General features: G+C 38.5%; 1 protein-coding gene across 1 annotated transcript; it reads right to left on the bottom strand.

Annotated features, from left to right (window-relative positions):
- Window positions 1–492: 492 nt before the first annotated feature.
- On the bottom strand, window positions 493–23,655 carry bmal1a (basic helix-loop-helix ARNT like 1a). Its single transcript, XM_055032428.1, has 20 exons — window positions 23,533–23,655; window positions 17,025–17,206; window positions 16,056–16,119; window positions 14,335–14,482; window positions 14,111–14,131; window positions 13,924–13,956; window positions 13,039–13,068; window positions 12,474–12,631; window positions 11,502–11,581; window positions 11,302–11,394; window positions 10,492–10,609; window positions 9,945–10,094; window positions 7,440–7,686; window positions 6,551–6,657; window positions 6,309–6,459; window positions 6,134–6,213; window positions 5,901–6,009; window positions 3,946–4,039; window positions 3,380–3,473; window positions 493–3,296 (listed from the first exon to the last, which is right to left on the bottom strand). Exons 3-20 carry the CDS (start codon window positions 16,099–16,101, stop codon window positions 3,139–3,141), a joined length of 1,917 nt encoding a protein of 638 aa, XP_054888403.1. The 5' UTR covers window positions 16,102–16,119; window positions 17,025–17,206; window positions 23,533–23,655; the 3' UTR covers window positions 493–3,138.
- Between the last annotated feature and the right edge of the window lie 561 nt (window positions 23,656–24,216).

The raw sequence follows: 24,216 nt of genomic DNA, 5'->3' as shown, positions 1-24,216 counted from the left end.
GAAACGCCAGCTGCTCTCTGATTGGAGGGAGAAAAGGGTATTTAATTAAAAAAAAATAAAAAAAAATAAAATAAAAAGAAACTTAAAAGAACTGCAAAGGTTTCAAGAGTTTGGCATCGAAACGTACCGCCTGCATGGAAAAAAATAACACTTGACTGATCTGCATCAGGTTTTAGAAGCCTGGATGGACGCCATGTTTGCTTTCCATCATAAAAGACAGAAGATGGAGTCGAGTTAAATAAAGGGCTTTAAAAGGTATAAACTGCTTCTGGTTAGATGTTGTGTTTTGGTCGCTTCCGCGGCTTTTATTATGAAGCAACACATTTATAGTAAAACAAATGTTTTGAAGCTACAGGGTGAACACCTAGAAAAGAAAAAAAAAACCCCAGCAGTTTTAATCTCTTGCAATTACATTTCAGTGATCTGGGGAATATGTTATCTCTATTATTTAACCGTGTTCTTAAACCACTGGTATCCGTTGATTTTTATTCACAGTGTTTTCATAAGCAATGTAGGCAAATGAGCAAAAAAACAAAAATAAAAGCTCATAATTGTAAGATATTGTAAAAACGCTCTGCTAAACCGCACTTTCGTTTATTTTACTTCCAAAAACCTGCTAATGCAAGCAGGATAACCAAGGGCCTTTACACTGAGAGATGGTGGAGCCATCATTTTATACCCTTTTTTATATTCCGACACATTAAACCCGGTTTAATGTTTAATATCGAAACACTGAAGGGAAACCTTTAGGAGGATTGATGACGGCACAGAGATTCACCAACATGGAGCCAGAGCTGCGACTCAACCCTTTCCATGAAGAATCTGCAGACAAAGAAGTATTGATTCGTCTGGGATTCATTTGCCCCGTATTAGGAACCAGACAAAACGTGACTAAAGTCCAGGGGTCTGAAGAGTATCACTTTATATATCTATATAAAAATGTCAACTGTGTAACGTTGACTTTGAGGTGCAGATAAAAACGTTGCTCCTAAATTTTCTGCTAATGACGGACCAAAATTACCAAACGATGAGGCACTAAATAAATAAAAAAAACTCTCCACTATTTAAAACTGAACAGTATTTTCTGTGCTCATGTTGTAAAGTCCTTTTATAAATTAAAACGCAGGCTTTAAACATTTAGCATTTCTCAGTTTAAATAATCCCATTAGAAATACTGTGAGATTACTAGAAAATAATTAAATTTTAAAAAATGTAAAAAGCCTTTAGTATTCCATGTTCAATGCTTTCCAGATATAAGCCACATTTATCTGCAGAATCCACTTTTGGGTTTTGTTTTTTTCCACACAGGCAGGTGTCAAGATGCTCGAACCTCTTCAAAGTGAAATAAACCCGCCTCGGCGGCTGGGCGCGGTCCGGCGAGGCCGGGAGGTTGCGTCGAAGACGGCCGTCACGATGGAGCAGAGAAACGAAGGCGGTTATTGATCCGCGGCTGCCTCATTCGGCAGGCAGTTTGGTTGACGGCAAAGTGCAGCCAATGCGACGTCTGCTCACTTTTAGGAGTCGAGTTGATCGAATTTAAGACACTGAGCTGCTTTTTCTTTGAGGCTCACAAACTCAAGTCGTTTCATCAGGAGGGGTCATGAGTGAAATTTGAGCCGAAATCCTTCAAACAGAACAGAATTTCCTCACCTACAGCCTGAAGTGCTTCTTTAGAGCAGATGGAGGATGTGTGAGTGCAAACCCTGTGACCCAGAGACTATTACTCTTAAAAAGAGTTGAAATACAAATATATATATATAGAAAAACCCTGATTAAGGTCCGTTTCATTGCTGCAGCAGTTTGGAAAGCAGCGCTGTGGCATTCTGATGGCCAACACAGTAGTAGTAGTGGTAGGTCTTCACAAGACCCCTTCAGGTTTATAAGGAAGGATATCATCCCTCTGCGCCACACCGACAAATGAGTCCAAATCAACATAGAACTGCTTCACCTGGAATAAAACTATCGCAGCTGAGCTACAACCAAATCTCTGAGGCTGGCGGTCGCCGACGTCGGAGGGCCTGACTGGAGGGAGGAATGACAACCTTGTCGCTTTAGTTTTTTTAAAATGTTGAAAAAGCACCGGAGGACTGGCGTCCGTTGGGTTTTTGGGGACCTGCTGCGACATCTACTGATTCTAGGATATCAATTTATGTTCTGTTATCACCGTTTCATTACGTTCCGCGCGAAGCACTGCAGGCTGTGTTGGGTTAAATGTTCTGTTGTCGAATCGAATGCAGAATGGTTGGGAAGAAACCCTTTTCACGCACACGTTAGTTCAGGAAACGTCAGCAAGGCGGCTTTTAACAAAAAAAAAGAAATGATGCCCAGAACTAAAAATGCACCTTGCTTAGTCAGAGTAAACTTTCTAACCGATTTAAGTTTGCTTCCAGCTGGCCGGAGCAGCCGTCTCTTAGAGGGCGGGCGCTTCATTTGTGCACAGTTGCAGGGAAACCTGGACATAAACGGCCGCAGCGTGGAGTGGAAATCAAGCGCTCCCCGCTGAACGACACTTGAAACTAAAAAAATAAACCACAGTCTTTGAACGCGTCAGGAGTCCTGGGTGGGGATGCGGGGTTGGTCGTTGACCTGTGTTTGTTGGTGGTGCGGGGTTAGGGGGTCCCAGAGCCACTGTTGGACAGGGGTCAGTCTGAGAAGGAGCATCCGCATGTTAGCACCACAGTCCTGTAACGTATGCTTCTATGATCTGGACGACAACGTCTCTCACCGCGCCCGCCCTGACCAGGCTCCCCATCTACAGGCGACCGACACCGGAAAAAAATGATGCGTCGTTTTGGTGCGGGAGCTTTGAAACCCCCCCAACGGTCTGTCAGGCCCACCTACGAGGAATGATGAATCAAAAGAGTAGGCGTGAAAGTCTAAACAACCGTCCAGCCTGAACTGGAGGCAACATCTCTTAAAAATCTTCAGTATTTACAGACTCAAAATACTCTTCTTAAGACGCCACTCTCTTTTTTTTTTCCTTCTTCTTTTCGGTGTAGTTGTGTACAGGCGGCAGAAAACAGGAGATCCAGTAGAGGACTAGGGGGATGGGGCAGACAAAAATTAAAAAAAAAAAAAAAAAAATCGAACGACCAAAGTCTCTCCATCAGAGGCTCCAGAGCTTCCCTTCCAGATTCCTCACAAAGGCCAAGGCAGGTCGCTGAAGTCGACGGGGCCGCCGAGGCCGGCGTCCGCCTCCAGCAGCGACATGATGACCGCCATGGCCGCCTCGTCGTTGCTGGGGCTGCTGGAGCCCGGCTCATCCATAATGTCTATGCTCAGGTGGGAATTATCACCTAAACGGACAAATGAGAGAATTACGTTCAGCCACAGAAACACAGCAGCCGCCTAAAGTGTAAGTAGCAGTGCCGCGACTCACTCATGATGGACTGGTTGGAGTAAGGGTAGCCCACAGAATCAGGTCCAGGGATCATCCCGGTGCTCGGCAGCTCAGGGGTCCCACCGTTCTGAATCTAGAGAGACCAAAACTCACAGGTTTAATATGAAAGTAAGACACTAAACCTTAATGTCAGAAAGATTCTCAAACTCATATGAGGACTACAACATCACAAGAAAAAAAAAAAAAGTTGCCTTTTAAAAAAAAAAAAGTTTAACTCAAATTTAGGCATCATGCTGTGATGAAACGTTCACATAAACTCCCCCCAGATGGTCACAAGCGTTCACACGCTAAAAAACCTTGCGCGTTCACATAGAAAAATTGGGATTCCATGCATGAATAATGACGTGAAACCAAAGTCTCAGGACTAAAATGTTTGTACATAAATTGCCTGTTTTTCGTTGGCAATAAAGTAAAAATAAACTGAAAACCTGCCTATAATAAGTAATCCTATAAACTATAAAACCATCGACAAGGTTAAACTTTTCTTTTTTTTTTTCCCATGTTTTTCATTGATCTGTGCCGCAATGCGTGTCGTTTTCTGTTACCTTCTTGCCCCCCGGTGAGCAGGTGTCGGGCGGAGGGGTGCTGGTTATATTCAGAGGGCTGGAACCACAGCTGGAAGGAGATGAACCTCGAATCCTGAGAGAGAAACAGACACTTTCAGTGCTCCTGAAGTAAAATACACCCCGTAACAGCAGCAAAACAAAACAAAAGAAAGAAAAAAATCCCAGCTTTGTTCATTTTGTTCACGACCTGAGATTGACAGCCACACAAACAGCTGCTCGTTGCATTAGACACACATTGCAGAGGGAAAACCAATTTAAAAGAAAAATAAAATGAAAATCACATTTTATTTGCGTATGCACAGCTTGCAAAGCTGAGTTTTGCCAGCTGAATGTAACCAGAAAAACTTGTAAAAGCGTGTGCAATTACATTTTTCATGCAATGGGAAATTAGCATCTGGTGGCAACAGCCATTTCTATTTAATAATTCAGCAGGAAGGGAAGACATACACCGTTCGTCAGGGTGTCGCTGACTGGTCAGTATGAGGAAGTCCCATCACTGACCTGTCGAGATGCTTTGATTGCTTTCATTTACATCCCAGCAATGGAGTCAGACTGACTGGCTGGATGGAAGATTGGTTCCATCCAGCCAAAACGGCACTTTGCCAATTGACCCAGAATGTTAGCGACGTGTTGTAAAAAAAACCCCCAAAATGCAGTTCAGATAGTTACTGAGTGTGAAAGGGTACAAAAGAAAAATTCTGATGTTTTCCCCCCAAAGGTCACAGCCAGCAAACTTTCCTTAGTAGCCTTTAGTAGAAAACTGTCTTTGCTCCATTAGACTAATCAGTTTTCCAGGTAAGTCAACACACTAAAGCAGACGTCTGCCTTATAAAAATATCCCCACAGTTCTTCCATTATTACAGGCGCTCATTGTAATAATGGTTAATTACAGAAAAGACCTTTCCCATTTGAAAGACCTGCGAGAATACGAGAGGAGGATGCATTTCTCGCGTTGTAAAAACTTGCCGGTTTAACTGAATTTCACAATGCCGCGCCGTCTCTTCCATCAGAAATTCATGGAGAAGATCAACAGTCTCCAGCTTACTGTCCGTATATTAATTATAACTCAAACGTCTATTCAGTTATTATGGAAGTGATTTCCATGTGTGACCCGACCCTAGATAAAGCGGAAGAAAATGGATGTATGGATGGATGGAAATCAGATGTTTAGTGACTTTCTTCTTCAGAGAAGATATTTTTACTGTGTGCGGTCCGGAGGGGTGGAGTTGACCTCGCGTTTTATTTTATTCATGAGTTTTGTTTTTGTGTCGTTTCAAGAACCGACAGTCTGATGGGACGACATCCCTTCACGCTTTCCCGCTGTCCGACCATCATTTGCCACACAGGAGAGTTAAAGTTAGTTACAGCTGGCATTTTACAGCAAAAAAACAGGAAGGACTTAAACTCTCTCACTCACCTCAGACTCTTCCAAGAGTTTTGAATAGTTGATAGAAGGACCAAAGATTTTCTTTTATGTCAAAAAATGTAAAAACCCGACTTCTGAAATATGTCAGTGGAGGAGATTTGACTCCACTGGGCTCTAAATTTGCACATGCCACTGTTTGAGATTTAAGTTCTTAAAGTAACCCCTCCAGATGAGTGCAACATGTTGTCCAATTTCTCTCTGTACCAACCATCCGATGACCCCCCATTTACCTCATGGTTGGTATTTTTCATATGATGAGGAATGATTCAGTACAAACTGTGTGAAATTACAAAGCAAAGGTCAAATTCTGTTGACAATTTCCCCACAGATGCTCCCGTACTGCCAGCTCGAACAGAAGGCTTTCAATAGCGGTTAAATCATGCCTTGGCTTCACGCAACCATCTGCCTCACGAACCAGTCCGCATTGATTTTCCTTTACCGGAATGTCTGTGTTTTTCTGCTTGATCGGTTTTGAAAAATGGCACAGGCTCGATCTGCTCCCTCTCACCTCTGAATCTCCATCACTTCCTCCGCTATCATGCGTCCGATCTTCCCGGCTCCCGCTCTCGTGCCGCCCGGGATGCCGGGAACCGTCTGCAAAGCCCGTCTCCCGCCACCTGAAAAAAAATAAAAATCGGCAGGAAAATGGGAAATATGTCATTTATACAGCGCAACAACATACAGGCTCACAACATCAGGTATGCTTCGGTGTTAGCATGTTTCTCTCTTCGGCTGTTTTACCTTCTGAGGTTAGAACGCTGTCCATGCTCTGCGGAGAGGCAGCCGACTGAGGGTAATCTGATCCTTCCATTATCGGACATCTGCAGGGGGAAAAGCACAGATGAAACGATGATCCGCCTTCCAGTGCGAAGTCTGGAGCGATGAAGCTGAAGCTTTCAGGTGTGCGGATACTCACGATACGACCGTGTTCGTCGAGACGATGTACTCCACCTCCTTGGTCCAGGGGTTCATGAAGCTGAACCACCTGCTCCTCAGCGTGATGAAGGAGCCGTCTTTGATTTTGAATTTGTAACAGTTGGTGTTGATCTTTTCCCTCATCTGCAGCACTGAGGACACAGAAACCACGGTTTATGCTTCCCCCCCCTCTCCTCCGATGGGATTATTGAGTTATTACTCCGCTTCACTTTCAAACGATACCTTGTCTGTGACACTCGGCCAGGTGGCTGATGTCATCCTGGTGAAAATATTCGTAGAAGGAGGTTCCGAGCAGCTCTTGGGGCAGGTAGGCGAGGATAGCTGTTGCTCTGCAGACACGGAAATCATGGACTTTGTGTTGAAGGTGTTTGATACACAGAATGTAGAACGTTTTTATCCCCCCAAGAAAATATTTGATGACTTCTTTTTGCCAGAAGAACTTACTAGCATAAGCTGCAACTTTCCGTCGACAACTAAACTAAAAACACCAACCAAAACATCTGGTTTACAGAGCAGTTTGTTTCAAAGTTAAAAGTTAAATGGTGAATAGCAGGGCAGTTACTAGAAATGACCAAATTTCTCTCTAAACGCATCGGAAAGAAATGAAGTGCATCAAAGAAATCAAATGTGATTTGACGCACTTGACTTTGGATTTAGTAAACATCTGATAAAGGTCAAGTGCAATAGAGATGTTTTTATATTTCACAACAAAGGGCTGTTATGAAAGTTTTTCTGCCCTTAGAAACTATGTTCATTGTCATTAAAAATATTGTTAACAAGCCTTTAAGGCAGCCACTGTTATTGATTTTCTCTGGTTAAAATCCATCAACAATCACACAGATTTTGTTTAAACGATGATCACTGGTCCTGATTTTTTACGGAATAGCTACATATCAACATATGTCATCACCATATCTATAATCCTTATAAAACCTGGTCATCTCAAATTAGAAAAAAAAAAACAAAAAAAAATGTCATAAGACTTTCATCTTTCAAAATACATGTAAAACATTTCAACAAGAAAAAACAAGCAACTCAACTACAAAGTAAAACCAAGTTATAATTTGATTTTTTATTATTTTTTTTACCTCAAAAGACTCCCCATTCTCACCTCTGGTCGACGAAGACAAACTTGCCGTCGATGGCGTGCCTGGAGACGTATTCTGTGGGCTTCACCCTGATGTCGGCCGGGCTGGGCTGGGGGACGATGTGGGGGTGTAGGCGGCCGATGGCCACCAGGCAGCTCAGGTTGCAGCCCTCGTTGTCGGGCTCGTTGTCTTCGTCCAGCCCCATCTTTGTGGGTGGCCAGCTCTTTAGGTACCCTGTGCTGTGGATGGTGCAGAAACTCTTCCGGTCAGCTGAAATGAGACAGGAATGAAAGAGAGAGAGAAAGAAAAATAAAGGTGAAAAAAATATATAAATCATCCCTTTGCTCAAAGTTTGTGATGACAAATTTCAATTCAATTCAATGAAGTTGGAATCAAAATGCTTGAATTGTGATAATAAATTCAGATATGTGTAGATGTATCAAGAGATGTAAAATCCAAAGTTAGATATTACAAATATTATTATTCAAAGGCCACAAAAACCTATTAAAATCTAGTCAGACATCTAAAACAATTGATGTAAATAAAATACTTGAAGAGCAATTATTTGCTTATTTGTCATGTCTTGAGAACGAATTAACGAAACTGTTTTAATTCCTTGTGTTAGCATGATACACATTTGGGTTTCATGTTAAAATTCAATAACAAGGTTATTCACTATTCACCTTACATCGGTCATTAATGTTTAAAAATTGCAATTCTGTAGACTTCAACAGGAAGTTACATTTTTAAAAATTCCAACCTGGCAAACAAAATGTACTGAGGTATCAATGCTGTAGATATTTTCATGAATGAATGGTAACCATAAACTATTGCTAATCATCTTTGTTTTTAAAAGCATTGAGACTCATTTATAACAAAGTCTATCAAGGCTAGGTTTGTGTATTTTATTTGTTTCCTGAAGTTGCAAAAAAAAAAAAAAAAAAAAAAAAAAAAAAATATATATATATATATATATATATATATATATATATATATATATATATATATATATATATATATCACAGACTAAGGGAGCAATGCATATCATTTAGTCTCACGTAAGAAATGAACTTCTTACTTTGCTTATTTGAGTTTTAAATTTGCATTACTTCGCTCAACCTCTATTCAAAGCAACAACCCACTGAAACATATTTCCTTTAAATAGGTAGCTCAGTGCATGACAGAGGCTCTCTGGTACCAACACAGAACAACAGGAGGACGGCAAAGTGCATCACAATAAACTATTCAGAGGAATGTTAAAACTAAAGTAAATTGACAGTGGCTTTATCCATTGTGCTGCATGACTGTACTCTGGAAATGTCTTCAGAAATCAATGATGCTTCAGTAAATCCCACCACTGACTAAGCTGGGTCACACACAGACCTTGTTCCAGGAAAACCCTCTGATAACGTCAGAAAGATTTTGTATTCAAATAAAATGTAAAACAATAAAAAAAAATAATAAGTTTATACTGACTAGATTAAACACACATAATGGTGAATGGAATAAACTCAAAAGTGGAGAATTTAAGTAATTGCAGATTTACTGAGACAAGATTCCTGCAGGTTGATCAGCAGTGAAAATGCAGAATATTGACAATAAAAACACCTCATCCAGCTTTAGTGGAAGGACTTCCAATGCACTGGGTGCTGCAAAATAACACTTCCAGAGCGAGTTCGCCATCAAATATCAATATTCACACGACTCACAGCAAGGAGGTCATAAGTTAAATTCCAGGACAGAAATTTTTGATGTGGAGTTTCTATGTTCTCTGTGTACATGCAAGGGTTTTCTCTGGGTGTCCCACAGTCCAAAAACATCGACGTTTACTATGTTTTGCGGACGAACGCATCCATGAGCTGAACTCACATTTTTGAGGAATTTAAACTGAACGAAACAGCTTAAATGTGAAACGTCAAGTTGACAAAATTGTGCTCTCTGTGGGGGCGAACTAAAAAAATTGCACTTTGGTTCTAAGGCAAACGTACAAAGAAAAAGTGTCAGCTACAATCACAACAAAAAGTAGTTTTACAAATTTAAGTCAGCGGCAGCTGGATAGGAATGCACAACGCACTGTTCAGATTTTAAACATATAAATCTGAAAACCATGCAATAATTCCCTTTATGAGTTATTTTGTGTTAGAGTATCATAGGAAACAGCTGCAGTTAGTGCTGCTGGATGGTAGTGAACTCTATAAAACCATAAGTGAACAAATTCAAGCAGGCAAACTTCCTCTGTTTTATAATGGAAAAACTGATCGGTCAACCGAAGCGTGATTCCTTTCCTTAGCTGAAGAGGCAACTAAAAATAAAAAGACATTAAAAAAATAGGAGCTTTTAGTTTTGTAACAGAATTACATCTTATTGATGTGAGGTAAAGTGAAGAGAGGACTATTGGCACTATAAACTGATATAAACCAAAAAGTGAGTTATGAAGGCAGCACAAGAAGGCTGCAGGTGTTGCTGTAAAAAAAACTGAATTCATTTTGGTTGACAGTTGTAGACGCTTGTCTTCCATTTCTTGGTACCTTTCTTCTTGGAGCAAGTGGAGGGGAAGTCTTTATCTTCTACTTTGACAGAAGGTCTGTTGCACTTCATCCTGCAGAAGAACGACCGTCTGGCTCCAGAACAGAGACGAGATGGACCGGGAGTGATATCCGTCTTCACAGGAAGACCGGCTGAAATTACAATTTAAGTTAGGACAAAAGCTTTGAAAAATACTATATATATATATATATATTTTTTTTTTTCCTCTTTTCAAAAATGATCTACAGATGAACTGTAAAGCATCCTTCCAGGATTGTTGAGACAAAATTTAGTTGTTAGTTTTAGCTGTTGCCCATTTTCTGTCACTTCTTATACATCCAAATAAGCTTTGTAAAATTTCTGATCTTGTTTTTCCCCAGAAAGTAATGAAGTTGAACAGTTTGTTTGAAGTTGAACAGTCAGTCACTATCGCTGACTGCGGCAGGTTTTTGTTCCGCCTCTTGGGATCACGAAGCAGATTAAGACATAAATTCAGAGGGAGGATCTCAAGCTCCTCCCTCTGGAGTAAGTAAGCTTGTCCTTGCTTACTTTTAGCGTCAATAAGCCTCTCTCGTGGCGCTGTATCTGAGGACGACAGCTGCTCTTTGACTTTAGCGATGTCCTTGGGGTGAAGGTAGTCAAACAGACTCTGACCTATCAGGTCATTCTTGAGACGACAGCAGAACCAGATGACATACAAAAACAAAAAGAAAGAACATATGCACGGATTACCAACGCTGATAAATTTGTAAGCTTTGTGCGACATCAAATATATTTTACAATTTACCTACTTCTAGTATTGCTTTTATTGATGATGTTCAGGCTGTGTTATAAATACTCTGTGAGGGAGGCTAAAAGTTATCTTCATCTGAACAATTCATCCTGGTTTTGTTGTGATTAGCTTCATCATCTCAGATGAACATGATTAAGATCTTGGAAGTTTTTTTGTCTAACATTTTCAATATTATTTCCACTTTTGCTTTGTGACTCTGTATAATCACTTGGAATGCTCTGCATATTTCTGAGCTTTTAACACATTTTTTTATGTTTTTAAAAATGTTATATGTAGAAAAGTGAGGAAACAAATGTTTTCCGATACTTGATTTTAGTCTTAGAAAATACCAAAGGCAACTCATATAATTAATTATGTTTCCTTCTTGTTTAAAGCATACATTTACAATAAATTATTTGTTTTACTGTGTAGTGATTTAGTTTATGATGCTACTTGTACTTGCCATCTTATGAAAAGGTTTCTAAAAATGAACAGCTTCAACAAAAATTTGCATCATACAGTATATTAAAAGCTCAAAAATTGATCATACATGCATATATTTCATCCTCACGTCTCTCCATTTTTACCTGGCTGTAGTTCAGAATCTTGTACACAGATTCAGAAACAAAAAGGATTTTGCCACGATCGCAGCCAACCACAAACAGGAAACCATCAGCAGCCTGTGTTATGAACGCAAAACAACACAGTTATAGAGACAGCTGTGTAAAGCTTTGACTAATAACTAAACTCAAACTGTAAAACTACCGCAGTAGCATTACTCACTCACCCTTAGTATCAAATGCTTCAGTTCATCATCTGACAGAAAGGACGGTTTGTAGTTTGCCTCTGTGTATGGGTTAGCCGCACCTGAAATCAGAGCATCAGCAGATATTCAAACTGCACCTGCGCATGTAATCGTTTCTTCACATGTAAAAGTCAAAACCTCTTTTTAATCAACTGCAGTTAACCGCAACTGAATTACCTTTTTACATCCAGTAGAGTTCCATATTTGAAGTAAGTCTAATAAAAACTCCCAAACAAAAGTGAACTAAATGTTTGCGCAGCTGCTGAAATTTCGGGCTTTCATAACCAATTTTCCGTCCCTTGATCAGTTTAGGAAAGAACCCACTTTGATAATCTTTAGATTTTCCAGCTCTTTGGAAATGTGAGATTACAAATGACCGAACGTTCTGTCCTTGTCAACAAGAGCAAACGCCCAGGAACCATGTTATAAAATAATATTCCTGCCATGTTTCCGGAAACTGATTTTATCATATTGAAAAACTAAAACTGGGAAGAAATGATTGATTAAAAATATTTTCTTCCCCCTTCTTGAGACCAAATACAGGGTGAAATTGTAGAAAATTCTTACTCTGAGTAACAATTTAAAAAAAAAGTAGACATAATCCACTGTATCAAAATAAATTGGAACATTTTAACCTACTATAAAGAAGTAATTTTATAGTTGTAATAGAAATTAAAATAATGATATTCTGCTATTTAAAAAAAAAAACTACTTCTGTATTTCCATTCAAAAATGTTAAACTCATCACACTAAATATTTTGGTTAATTTCAAGCTCAGGTTTAAAGGAAGCCCAGTTAATAGTGACCCTCAGCACTGAACCAGATGCACCTTTTGTAAATCTTCTGTACACCTCCAGATTTCTAGTTTTACTTCTCCTGCATTTATAATAGAGACTTTTCTCTCTCAGCAAACTTTCAAATATCACTAAAGCACATCTTGCCACTTATGCTGACCTCTGAGTGTCTTCATGTGTTGCACCGCCATACGGAGGACCGTCAGCTTATCCAGTTTGCGGGACATTGCGTTACAAGTGGGTACAAGAGAGGCCAGCTCGTCGATGAAGCTGTTCATCTTGTCTCTCCGACGTTTCTCAATCTGACTGTGAGCCTCTCTGTGCGAATACAGAAAACACAGTTACTCTTCTTGTCAAAACGACTAAATCCAGAATTCATCACTGATATCAAAGAAGTGAACTGATTTTCCACAGAGCTGAGCTGCTTTCTTGTACTGTGTATTAGCAAGCAGATAAAATAAAAATCTTTAATTATGCAATTCATCCTTGATTGAAAGAAAGACTAAAGTTGACGGAAACTGACTAACTTGCCCGTCCTGCTTTCACTCACATCAACAGCATGCTGTCTCAGATTCTAATTAACCATTAGATGTGGCCTTACAGGGCTTTCCTTCCTAATAACTACGTCTTATGAAGCTCTGTTTTCAATCAGGCCAGTGGCACCGAGTCAGTGAAAGAGAGATTAGATGGTAATGAGAGAGAGGAAAGAAGAGCAGCGTTTGTACCTGGCATTCTTAATCCTGCCCTGGTGGTCACTGCAAGGACAAGAGGAAGCGTTAAAAAGCAAAAAACGTGGTCCTGCAAGAAACATTACGGCTCCTGCAGTTGCAGAGACAAAAAGGTGAGAATTTGGCCCTCAGCAAAACCTAACAGGTTCTGTAACCTCATTTTTATGATCACGCAACAAGGTCAATGGAAGATTTGATTCAACTGTGCAACCTTTTCCTCTTTAAACAAGGCACAAAAATGGGGACAATTTCCACTACACCCAAGTCTTCCTGCTCAGAAAGAAATCTTAATTTATATATATATATATATATATATATATATATATATATATATATATATATATATATATATATATATATATATATATATATATATATATATATATATATATATACAATCATCATAAAGGGCTGGAATTTATTTTCCAACAGTACAAGACAATTACTGACACTTATTAAAGAGATCTTAAGGAGTAAAATAAACCAAATGTAATTTGCAGTCCCCACAATACTGTATTTTCCAACCACTATAACCCCAAAAAATAAAAATAAATCTAAAATCCACAGACTACATAGTTGACAGAAAAAAAAAATTGAGTTGTTTATCTAAGTATCCTGTGAAAGGATTTGGATACGTTGGCAGCTTGTAAAACATTGAAGGAAAGTTTTTTGTGCTCTGGGGTAGTGGAGTCAAACATCTGAAAATGTTTAGAAGTGATTGTGTAAAGAAAAATGGGTAAGAAAATAGCTTAATATATGAAAAAATTAAGATCTAACACAATAAACAAATTCAAGAAAAGATTATCCATTTAAAATATCAATGGAGGACAATTAAAAAGCCAGAACTTTACACGAAAACAAAAAAAAAAACAAGAGTCTTACCTCCCCAGTTTATCCTTATCTGGATCCATGTCACTAAAATGGAGGGGAAAAAAATATTTCACTGGAAATTTTTAAAACGGTAACAGAATTTTAGTCTAATTAAATACCATGGTAGAATATAACATTTGGTTTATTGACATTTTCAGACTTGTTATAAATAAATCAACAGAATATTGTTTGAACTTACTCAAATGAGAAGCCATCGATTCTGAAAAAAGTAAACAAGCACTTATTAATATCATCTAAGACGTGAAGACACACAAGATGCAAGTGTTTCGCTTTCTGTGTTAAACAAGATCTAGCAGAAACTGCTGAGATGGAAACATGTTTCAGTTCAGTGCTACGGTCTGACTATTTGCTGCTGCTTGAAAATGAACAAATGAGAAAACTCAGTGGTGTTTGTATCCTTACTGGTAGTCCGTGCTGCTGCCTTTCCTCTTGCGGTTGTAGTCCATGCCAGGCGTGCTGATGGAGCTGGAGATGAGATCAGTGGAGCTGGGGGACATGAAGTCAGTCATTGTAGACGAGATGTCCATCCGCTGGTCTGCCATCAGGTCATCTGCACAGCAAAGAATGACTGAGTAAGAGCATGCATGTGAAATTATTCAACAGCAGGAGTTATAGTTACCAAAAACTTTAAAAATACTCAAAAAATACGTTGTGGTAGAACTACAGCTGCGTTTAGCATGGAATAGTAGATGGCTTCTTGCTCAGCATCCGATTCCCTAGCATGTAAATCACCATCTGTTCTGAAATCATAATGTGCTGTGAGGTTTGCACAGTCAACCCGGAGCAATGTAATCAGATAACAAATGTTGAATTACTCCTGCAGCCTGAATTAGAATGTGATTAAGAAAATATTCACTTCACCAGTCCAATTCTAAATGTGGATGTTGGACAATAAATGGATTCATCACACACAGAGTGATGTTTTTAGTGTTTATTCCTATCAATATGGTCAAAAATGGTTTAAAACTGATGGAAATAAGTCCTTTTATCAGCATTAGAAAAAAATAAATTAAGGACAAAAACGTATATTTTGGCCTTTTTACGGCCAACACAGTCCTGAGCGCTGCCTTTCAGATGCCGAACTGAATGGGACTAACACTATCCATAGCGAGGCTCAGCCATAAGTGGTCCATGCCTAGAAAGATGGTGGTTAGTGCTGTATTTAAAAATATTAAAGTCTGATGAAAGGAAAAAATAACATTTTGTATAAAGAAGTTATGTGTCACGAATGGAGAGCTGTGAGACGTTTGCGCAGCCACAGTTAACACGTCAGCATGCCACAGGCTGACATTTATGCAAAAAGAACGCCAGCAAAGTATTCAGTGGATAAACTGTATGTGTACGAGGCTTTATTTTAATTTTTTGAGAAAAATTCTGGGTTTCCATTACTTCTACACCATAAACAAAGGAATGAAACAGAAAAAAAAAAGAAATTATAGCCACTGTTCACTTTAATTACAGAAATAAGTCTAATTTATTAAGTTCTGCCTTTCTAGATGTGGGTACTCTATTATCAGAACTCAAACTCCGCAGATTTGCTCAGAGCCTCTGACAAACAGCACTGATAATTGAGGTCTAGGTACTTTTTGCAAAGGCGGTAATTTACATAAATATCAGCAGTTTCTTGTCTACATCTGCGCATGAAACCTCAGTTATATGTGAGCACACTGTGCAAGAGCAAAGAGACAGTAATTGGTTGCCAGAGCTAATTTGAATTAGGCAAATGTGCAATCTGTAAATTGCTGCAATTTACCAAGTGCAAACATCCTGCAACGTTTCAGTGAATCAAGCTCTGAAGATTTAGTCCTCATCACATGCACTCCAGAAAGGAATAAGTAAATCATGCACAGGTGAGTCAGACCAACGGCAAAAAAGTTTCACAGGAGTGATAATTGTTATGAGTGAGTGTTCACATTTGTAGGCCCGATGCTGACTAACAAACCACAGCGTGTGCAGAACTAGTCATGTTTGCTCTGAGTGCAGAACTCTCAAAATAATGACGTCAACGTCAACTCTGGAAATATCTGCAAAATCTTCTAGAGTTGAATAAAATACTGCATGTGGAGAAAAATTACAAGAGTTTTACTGCTAAAAGCTGCAGCGTGTAAAGAGGTCACACTCACCACAGATGTTCATCACAGCCTCTGTACTAAAATCATCTCCTTCCATCCACTCTTGAGCCCTCAACTGTAGACACACAAAAGGATCCGTTTTAAGACCTTCAGACATGAGATGTGGAGCTTTTACAAAGACTTTACCGTTTAGCAAGTCAGACATTCTAGGAATCATAAAATAACCAGAAGCAGCAGGGTTCTTCAATTACTCATATAGTCATCAGTAAAGGAGGTAATCTGTCAGACACACCCAAACCAAAGAAGCAAGTAATTTCTCAAATTAGGTCATTATTAAATGCTGACTCAGATTTTAAGAAATTGAGGTGGTCTGGCTGCAAAATGAGCCCAGATCATTACTAGTCCACCATTGTGTTTTGATGTCAGCAAGACCTTTTCACTAACTTGCCGTTTTCGCTTTTCTTTCTTTCTATCTGATAGCAACATAAACAAACGTCTGTGTTTTGATCTGGTTTTAATACAAAACATTGTTCCGAATAATAATAAAAAGACTTTTGTTTATACGAAGCTTTGAAAATTGGTAGCCATAACAATAGACTCCAAGTAAATTGTTGGGGAAAATGACTCACAACTCTTCAAAAAAAATTTTTTTTTTTATTCCTTTGCATCATTGAATTAATATGCTGGCAAATGGTCATACCTAAAGAGATGTATATATTTGAACTGAGAATACTTTATTGCTAATCTTCAAAACTTTGTAATGCAAAGTTTTGAAGATTTTACAGAAGCTCAAAGTTGAACACAATCAGTTCATGATTGTGTATGAATTGATTAGCATTACAGGATGATGCTATAATTGATTGATTTGTATGATTTGGGTTTTGTGATGCATCTGAATAGGACGTTTCAGGGAGAATCACCATGTTTCCTTCCTCTACCTTCAGAAATCACCTAGTCCACATTCATTATAGTTTTGGAGGGAACCTGTGGCACATGGAAACACAGAGCTGCTTCAGATACCTGAAAAGGAAACTTGAACAGGCTTCCTGGACGCGCCTGGTGTCGTCTGGATCAGTCTGGTCCACTTCGTTCTGATCTGCTCCGAGTCTGGTTTGATTCAGTCTGACCTAGTTTCATCCGCTTTGATGTGGTTTGCCTTAATATGATCTGATCCTTATACAGCTGGTCTGGCCTGTCTGCCTCTTAAAAGAGGGGGGAGAAAAAAAGAGAGAGTCAAAAAGTAATCTCTTGTAAAAATACATAATAAAAACACATTAAACATAAGTAATCTTTGCAATTACAGTGGGTTTATGCATTTATTTGAGAATCTTACTAAAACGTACATGAAGACAAAACCAGATGCTCTTGGAAACTTGTCTGTAAGGTGTAAACACTCGTTCAAAAAAAAAGGTGGCTCAAGCTAAAAAGACTTCCATATTTCACCATATGTGTGTTTTGAAGAACACTATCTGATAAAGCCTGCACATTTTTGTTTTTATCTTAAAGCACAAGCAAGCATCCATGTGCTAATTTCTAGTCCAAGACAGCGGCGCCATTTTTGCCAACCGGTTTCTCGCCAGTTGTTTGATTTGTTCGATTTTAGGGGAGCGCAGACATTAAACATACCCTATTTCCTTAATTCATATAATTATTTGCCCTTTATCAAATAAGTCTTTATCAAATAAGACTATTTGAACAAATTAAATGCAGCACAAACAAGTATTTCAGAGCTTATTCTATCTTTTTAATAATAGGTCAGAGGTAAGTTTTAAATATTCATTTAAATATGGTCGATAAAAAGAGTTAAAGTTGGGAAAAAGGCCTCCCAAGAGACCAAAGAACTATTTTTGAGAACCACTTTAAAATGTTACAAACAATCTCAACCTCTTAGTATGTAAAAACTGAAAAATGTGTATTGGGGAAAAAAGCGCCACTAATCAATATTTATACCATTTACCAGAAAAATGTTTAACACAGAGAAGAAGAAAAAGAAAAACAAGTTCACAAAAAAGCATTTAAAAAAAAAAAAACAGGCTGTTAATAAAAGGTAAATGCATGACCAGAGCGCCCCACTGCAGGGACAAAGCAGTGATCCAGAAGGGGAGGGGAACCCGCCATGTCATCATTAAGTACTAAAAGGAACTGGTGCTGGAGTGGAAACTGGGTCACTCAGTCTCTATGGTCTCAAACCAGTCAGCCTCGATTTCCGTCCACCACCTACTTCTACCTCATCAGTGAGTCAGCAAGACATTCAGCTCTTTTCTCCCTGCTCCACACCCACTCAGAAATCCACGCTGATGAAACGAGGAAGGACCCTCAGAGCAAGATGGCTGCTGGAGCTTCTCAACGCTTCCACTTCAATCAAACATATCTGTTACGAGGTCGACATGTTTTCACAAGGGCATTGTTGGGAAATTCTGTCGACAACATTATACATTTCTGGCAACAACAAAAAAAAAGAAAGATAGAACCTATGTGGAATTTTCCCTTCATAATTTTCAGAGGACACAAATTGGCCTAATCTCCTTAGAAATAAAGAATTTCTGAGCTTTTCTGGGTCAAATTACAATGAGTGTTTAGCAAGCATGGGAATGAGAACAACAAGGCAACATCTACACATCAAAAATAAAAATAAAAAAAACAAAAACAAGAATATTGTTTACAGCCACAAAAGCAAAAAATGCAGAGTGGCAGAGGAGAAAAAGATATGTTTTAATTAAAGAAATTCAGTGCCAAATTACTAAACATTGCACTGAAATTAAATAGTGAAATTAAATCTACTGACAGGTGAAGCAAATAGCTTTCATCATATTAGTCCAGTAAAATGTTGCTTACTCTGACAAATATTATCCTTTCAATCCTTTTGCAGGGCTATGTTTTTTAATACATAGCCCTGCTATATAGTCCGCACAATATTTATGATCAATTCCACTCGCCCCATCACTTTAACTGATCCACTCCCCACTTCAATTTCACTGAATGCTTTACTGCAGTTCAACAAAAAGACAATAAATCTAATATGCCAGATAAAAATCATAAACTGAGCCTGAGTTAAAACAAACAAAGATTTTTTTTTTTAAACATTCATATTTTTAGAACTTTCTAAACCTTTCTGATGATGAACTGGATTCGCTCTCAATAAATCCTGAAAGCTTTGACAGCGAAAGTAAACAGCGCAGGCAATTTCCTCATGTTTTAGGACCGAGTTGTGCAAAAGTCTAGTACAGAGGCATCATGTTGTTTCTTCATCAACAGACTTTGGACCCAAATTGATGGAGAAATCTTCCGCCTAACCCGAAAAATCAGGAGCAAATAAAAGAACAAACAGTATGTAAATTTTGTGTTTTAATAGAGGTAATAAATTCAGCGTTGAGCCATTTTAAATTAACTCAAACTTAATTGCCACAACCGAGTGACATGAACAGTATTAATAATATTTTTAGATCCATTTTCATGTCTTTAGTGTCTCATTCATGTCTTTTTTTTCTTTATACCATATTTATAAACAACCCAGAGGGGGTAAAATACATGCATCTTTTTGCAAAATGTTTGTTTTACTTTATTTTAAATCAAAAAGTGATGTGATCTAAAAAGGATGACAAATGTCTAATTTTAGACATTTGTCAAACATGATAATCTGTCTTTTTGCAATGGTTTTGCACTGTTTTATGTATGTGGACAGAGGACAAAAATGGCACTTAGCATTGTAAAGGCTCCAGACCACAGTCCTAAACACAGGCTTCTTTTAAAAACAAAAGTCCACAAGCAGATTTGAACAGCAATGTCCTCGTTTTCAGAGTTTCCTTTGCTCGAAGAATATTGGGAAATACTGAATACTCAAAGCGAATAGAGCAAAGGTTTTTAGAAAAATATTCAACCTCACCAGACGATTAAAAACCACGTATGAATCTAGTTTAACATCTGAACTCTGGCAATAAAACAAGCCTGTGAAATAATCTCTAAACGATCAGCCAGAAGTGAATGAGTTCATCTCGATCAAATGTGCATGTGTCATTCTACTCTGTGTATGTGTGCAAAACGTGACAAACCGTGTTTAGCATGGTAAGAAAAAGTGCATGGTCAATATGGCAGGTTCTCTGCAGACCTTATCAGACACTACCTATCAGAATAATATTATGTATTGTTTGACTTGGCAAAGCTTTCTCATTGTGATTGTTTTCTGGTGGCAATCAATAAACACTTTTCGGTGCGTGGGAGGGGAAGCCTTGTTTCTGGTTTACAAACACCTAATCAACAATCTGATCTCTGGTATTGGAACATGTTCCTGATGAAGATATTTTGGATGGATCAGTATCAGAACGGGTCACAGCATCAGTTGCACATCGCCATCATCAACCGACCATCTTTGATTGCACATCAGCTGTCAAACACTGAGCAGGAACCTGCCGCCATGTCTGTGGTATGGAACTATTAGAAAAAAGAAGACGCAGAGTAAGAGCCACTTAAGATATTGGCAATTCAGGTCTTTTTTTTTTTTTAAATAAAACAAGTTGTTTGCGTTACAAGTATTTTTTTTTTGCTTTAGAAGCACATTGACTTTAGTAGACCTAGATAAGCCTTTGTACAATTTATCTGTTTGTTTACAACTTTTCATGAAAAAGCGGAAACCCAAACAAGCAGAATGCTCATAAAAGCTGGTGGGTGTGTAAAAAACCGCAATCTTTACTGTAAAATTTTATTGGCTTTAGTTATTTTATTAGCATGTTTTGATCTCCATGAACATTCCCTGCAATGTTCATGGAGATCACAAGACCTGAGCAATATCTTTGTGTAATACAATACTGTCCCCTGATTTACATCTTTGGGTGCCTGAGATGCTAAAGTTGAAGGTTTGATGAGGACATTGTACATTGGTAAATAAAACTTTGGGTTAGGTGCCAGCAAATATATATTTTTCTTATGTTTTGCTAAGAGACATTAATTGAACAGTATTTAGCTACATTCAGTGTTAAATGGCGGTCTTGAGCAGCAGCAAGGAGACAGAAGTGGTGACTCAGCATTTAAGTTTCATTTAGAAAGAAAAGAAATAAAAACAGATAAATAGGTCAAAGTGACACAGAGTTTAATGACGTGGTGATAACTTTAGTGCATCACTGGTGGACTTGACGTTAGAAATGCAGACAAAATGTGATAATCAGAGGGCACATTCAGACAACCTACAAGAGAAAGCCTTCCAACTCTCGAGCCACAAATTTGGGCTTTCTGTATGACTCATCAAGTTTCCATACTGAGAAAAAAAAAAGAGAAATCACATAATTATACACAATAAGTCACAGTGGGGCTACCAGGCTGACCACAATTTTTGTAACAGTTTCTGTCGCACCACCCACTGTCCTACTTTTATCCTTGGCTATCACTTTGTTTTTTTTACAGAAATCATTAATTGTCTTTGTAATCAAGTCTTTATAGTCAACAGCTTTGGTAAATCATAACAACAAAATGATGTTATCACAATACCTTGTTGGCAACATTCCAGCATAGATAAGCAGTCGTGTGTATTGCTTCTTGTTTAGAAAAAAAAGGAACAACACGTGTAAGGCTGAAGTTCACCAAAGAGCTCATTTCTGTCACGAAAAGGTTAATGCATAAGCTGCTGATACAAATAAAGCCACAAAATGAATGCCTACATAAAAAAAATACAAAAGCTGCAGACCTTACAATCCAAGTGGTTTCAGCCACACATTATCAAAATAAAACAACGACTTAATCAAAATCTATTTTACTTTCAAATTGGAAAACCAGTTTTCCAAGGTCCAATGAAACTAGAATTCCCAGCTGGAAATTCATATGTTCGTATGTTTCTTCCCAATCCTGATCTCAAATGCCAATATGGCCGCCTGCCACATAAAACCAAAAGCACCTTCAGAGCGCTATTTATCATGTTTGCTTCTCATTAAAAGTCTTCACACATCAGAGATGAGTAAACATGTCGCTGCAGTGTTTGCAAGTTCAAAAGCCAGGGAAACTCGTTACTAGTTTGTGTTGTTATTATGTATTAGCTCGGTGACCGAGCAAGTCGGTTATCAAATTCTACTTAGCTGGAACACCATTCAGTTTCGTTTGAGGTCATTAGCAGAGACAAGCTCAAACTTTACCAGTAAATACAGTAGAAGTTGCCACCAACACTTTTTCTGGTCATCACACACTGCAGGTAGTCAAGATATGTTCATATTTCCGTGAAATTTATTAGGAAAAAAAAGGGGTGGGGAGCAAAAAAAACTACAGTGTTTGAAACTCTAATTTTAGGTGTTGATAACTCAAGTGGTACCAATGTTACTCTGACGTCTTTATTGATGATTATACTACTTACTCACTTCAGTCACCTTAAAAAAACACACACAAAAAAACCCTATCCTAATTAATCCACAAATCCAAGTTCCATAAAAAAAAAAAAAAAACAATTTCCAAGTGGTAGGGTTAAAATGCAAGGTGAATGTTTGTTTCCAGGCAGAATATTATCTTGTGCTGCTTTTAAATACGAAAACATCAAATTATGCAGTTATGACGGTGATCTTTTCCATGGCAAATCAACTGGGTGGCATTTAATTGAATGCAGAGCATTCATTCAAGGCAGTTTGTTGTCACACCAATATCTACAACTTTTTTCAATAAAGACTTTTGCATCAATTATGTCGGGTCACAATTTTCAAAGGCTAGAGTTTAAGCTACAGAAACAATCTTTCATCATTTACATTTTTTTTCCTCCTTCAGAATAAACTCGCATACATAAATACATCTTTTATCCACATCAATGAATTAATCAGAGTCTTGTGTAAACAGAAAACAAAAACAAGCTCATGCTCAGATTACACAGTGAACATAATATCAAAGATTTATTTTGAAGTTGGCGAATTTGCATTGATTCATCACCCACACGAGATTATCGAGAAAGAGTGGTCGCCACATTTGTATTATTATTAAATATATATGTATATAAATAGCCACAGTCAACACCTCTGATGTGTCATGACGTTTTATAACCAAAAACACGGATCTGCCCTTTCAGAGTTGCGGGTCCTGACTGGTTAGGGAGTTCAAAAGTTATCGCAGCAGGATGGATGCTCTCGAAGACACGGTGTACTAAGATACCTTACCAAGGCCTGTTTACATTGCTAGCGTGTTAGCAGCATTGAAAACTGAGGTCACGCCTGGCTAACATTTCCACCGGCACATACCTGGTGCCCGGACATAATTAAAGTCTCAACAATTTTCTGGCAACAGTCGAAGCCACCTCCCGGAACAATAGCGTTGTATTTCATCTTTTCTCCACATGTACAAATTGTCTCATTGGCTAATATTAGCATTTTGTAACAGCTAGCAGCGGAACGCAAACTGTCATGACTTGGCCAGTGAGCTAACGTCCCTCCTTCTGCTCCACAAAACCGCACTGACATGACCACAGAGCTGGGAAAACATCGACGATGTCCATCACGGATTAAACGCCCGGTAAAGCCGCAGATGCTTGTTATTAATAAAAAACACAAAATCGACAGCATATCGTACTTACATGTGCGATAAAGTCCGTCCGTCCATTGAAACTCGCTCGTAATATGCGATAGCAACACGGAGACCTGTGACATAAACGATTTTCAATCGGTGACCCAGTTTCTCTTCGCCGTCATGCCTGTCGGACCACTAACCTAGTTTTTCAACCAATGGAGTTCGCCATTCCGCCGTCTGCGTCTCTCAAGCCAATCAGATGCAAGTTCAGGATGGTGGCTTGTGACGGACGCGGCCGCTAGCCAATGGGGGCGAGATGTGAACGGAATGCAGAGGCCAATGTGTGTGTGAACGTGTTACGGAAAAAACACAATGCAACAGGCCATTTCGCTGGCGCTCTGCCCGATAGCCTTTATGATTACTTTCAGTCTTTAAATAGATTTATTTGCAGTCTTCTTGTATACCTCTATTTAGTGTGGGTCAAATGATATATTTTATAATTAAACATTTTTACTATTTTTTATTTTATATTTTGTTCTCAGTTCACATTTTTATTTATCCATTTTAGATTTGGAATTTTATATATCATTTTAGTGTTAAGTTGGAATGCGTTTTTTAAAAAAAGTGTATTGTTATACTTCTCATCATCCAAGACTTCAAGAAAAAAAGTATTGTTTTTCATCAATTTTACACAATTACGCCTCCTGCTGGGTATATATTCAGACCTTCTCTTGCTTAGGTGATTTTTTTA

Source organism: Poeciliopsis prolifica, unplaced genomic scaffold, assembly GCF_027474105.1.
Source record: "Poeciliopsis prolifica strain line A6 unplaced genomic scaffold, Auburn_PproV2 SCAFFOLD001, whole genome shotgun sequence".
Lineage (NCBI taxonomy): Eukaryota > Metazoa > Chordata > Actinopteri > Cyprinodontiformes > Poeciliidae > Poeciliopsis > Poeciliopsis prolifica.
Note: the sequence above shows the minus strand (reverse complement) of the source record. Positions and strands in the feature narration are given on the sequence as shown.

Coding starts and splice junctions, on each gene's coding strand:
- bmal1a (XM_055032428.1), bottom strand. CDS start 16,101: ATGGAAGGAGATGATTTTAGTACAGAGGCTGTGATGAACATCTGTG. Junction 11,395..11,501: donor TGAAGCATTTGATACTAAGG/GTGAGTGAGTAA, acceptor TTCATAACACAG/GCTGCTGATGGTTTCCTGTT. Junction 6,010..6,133: donor CAGCGTTCTAACCTCAGAAG/GTAAAACAGCCG, acceptor ATTTTTTTTCAG/GTGGCGGGAGACGGGCTTTG.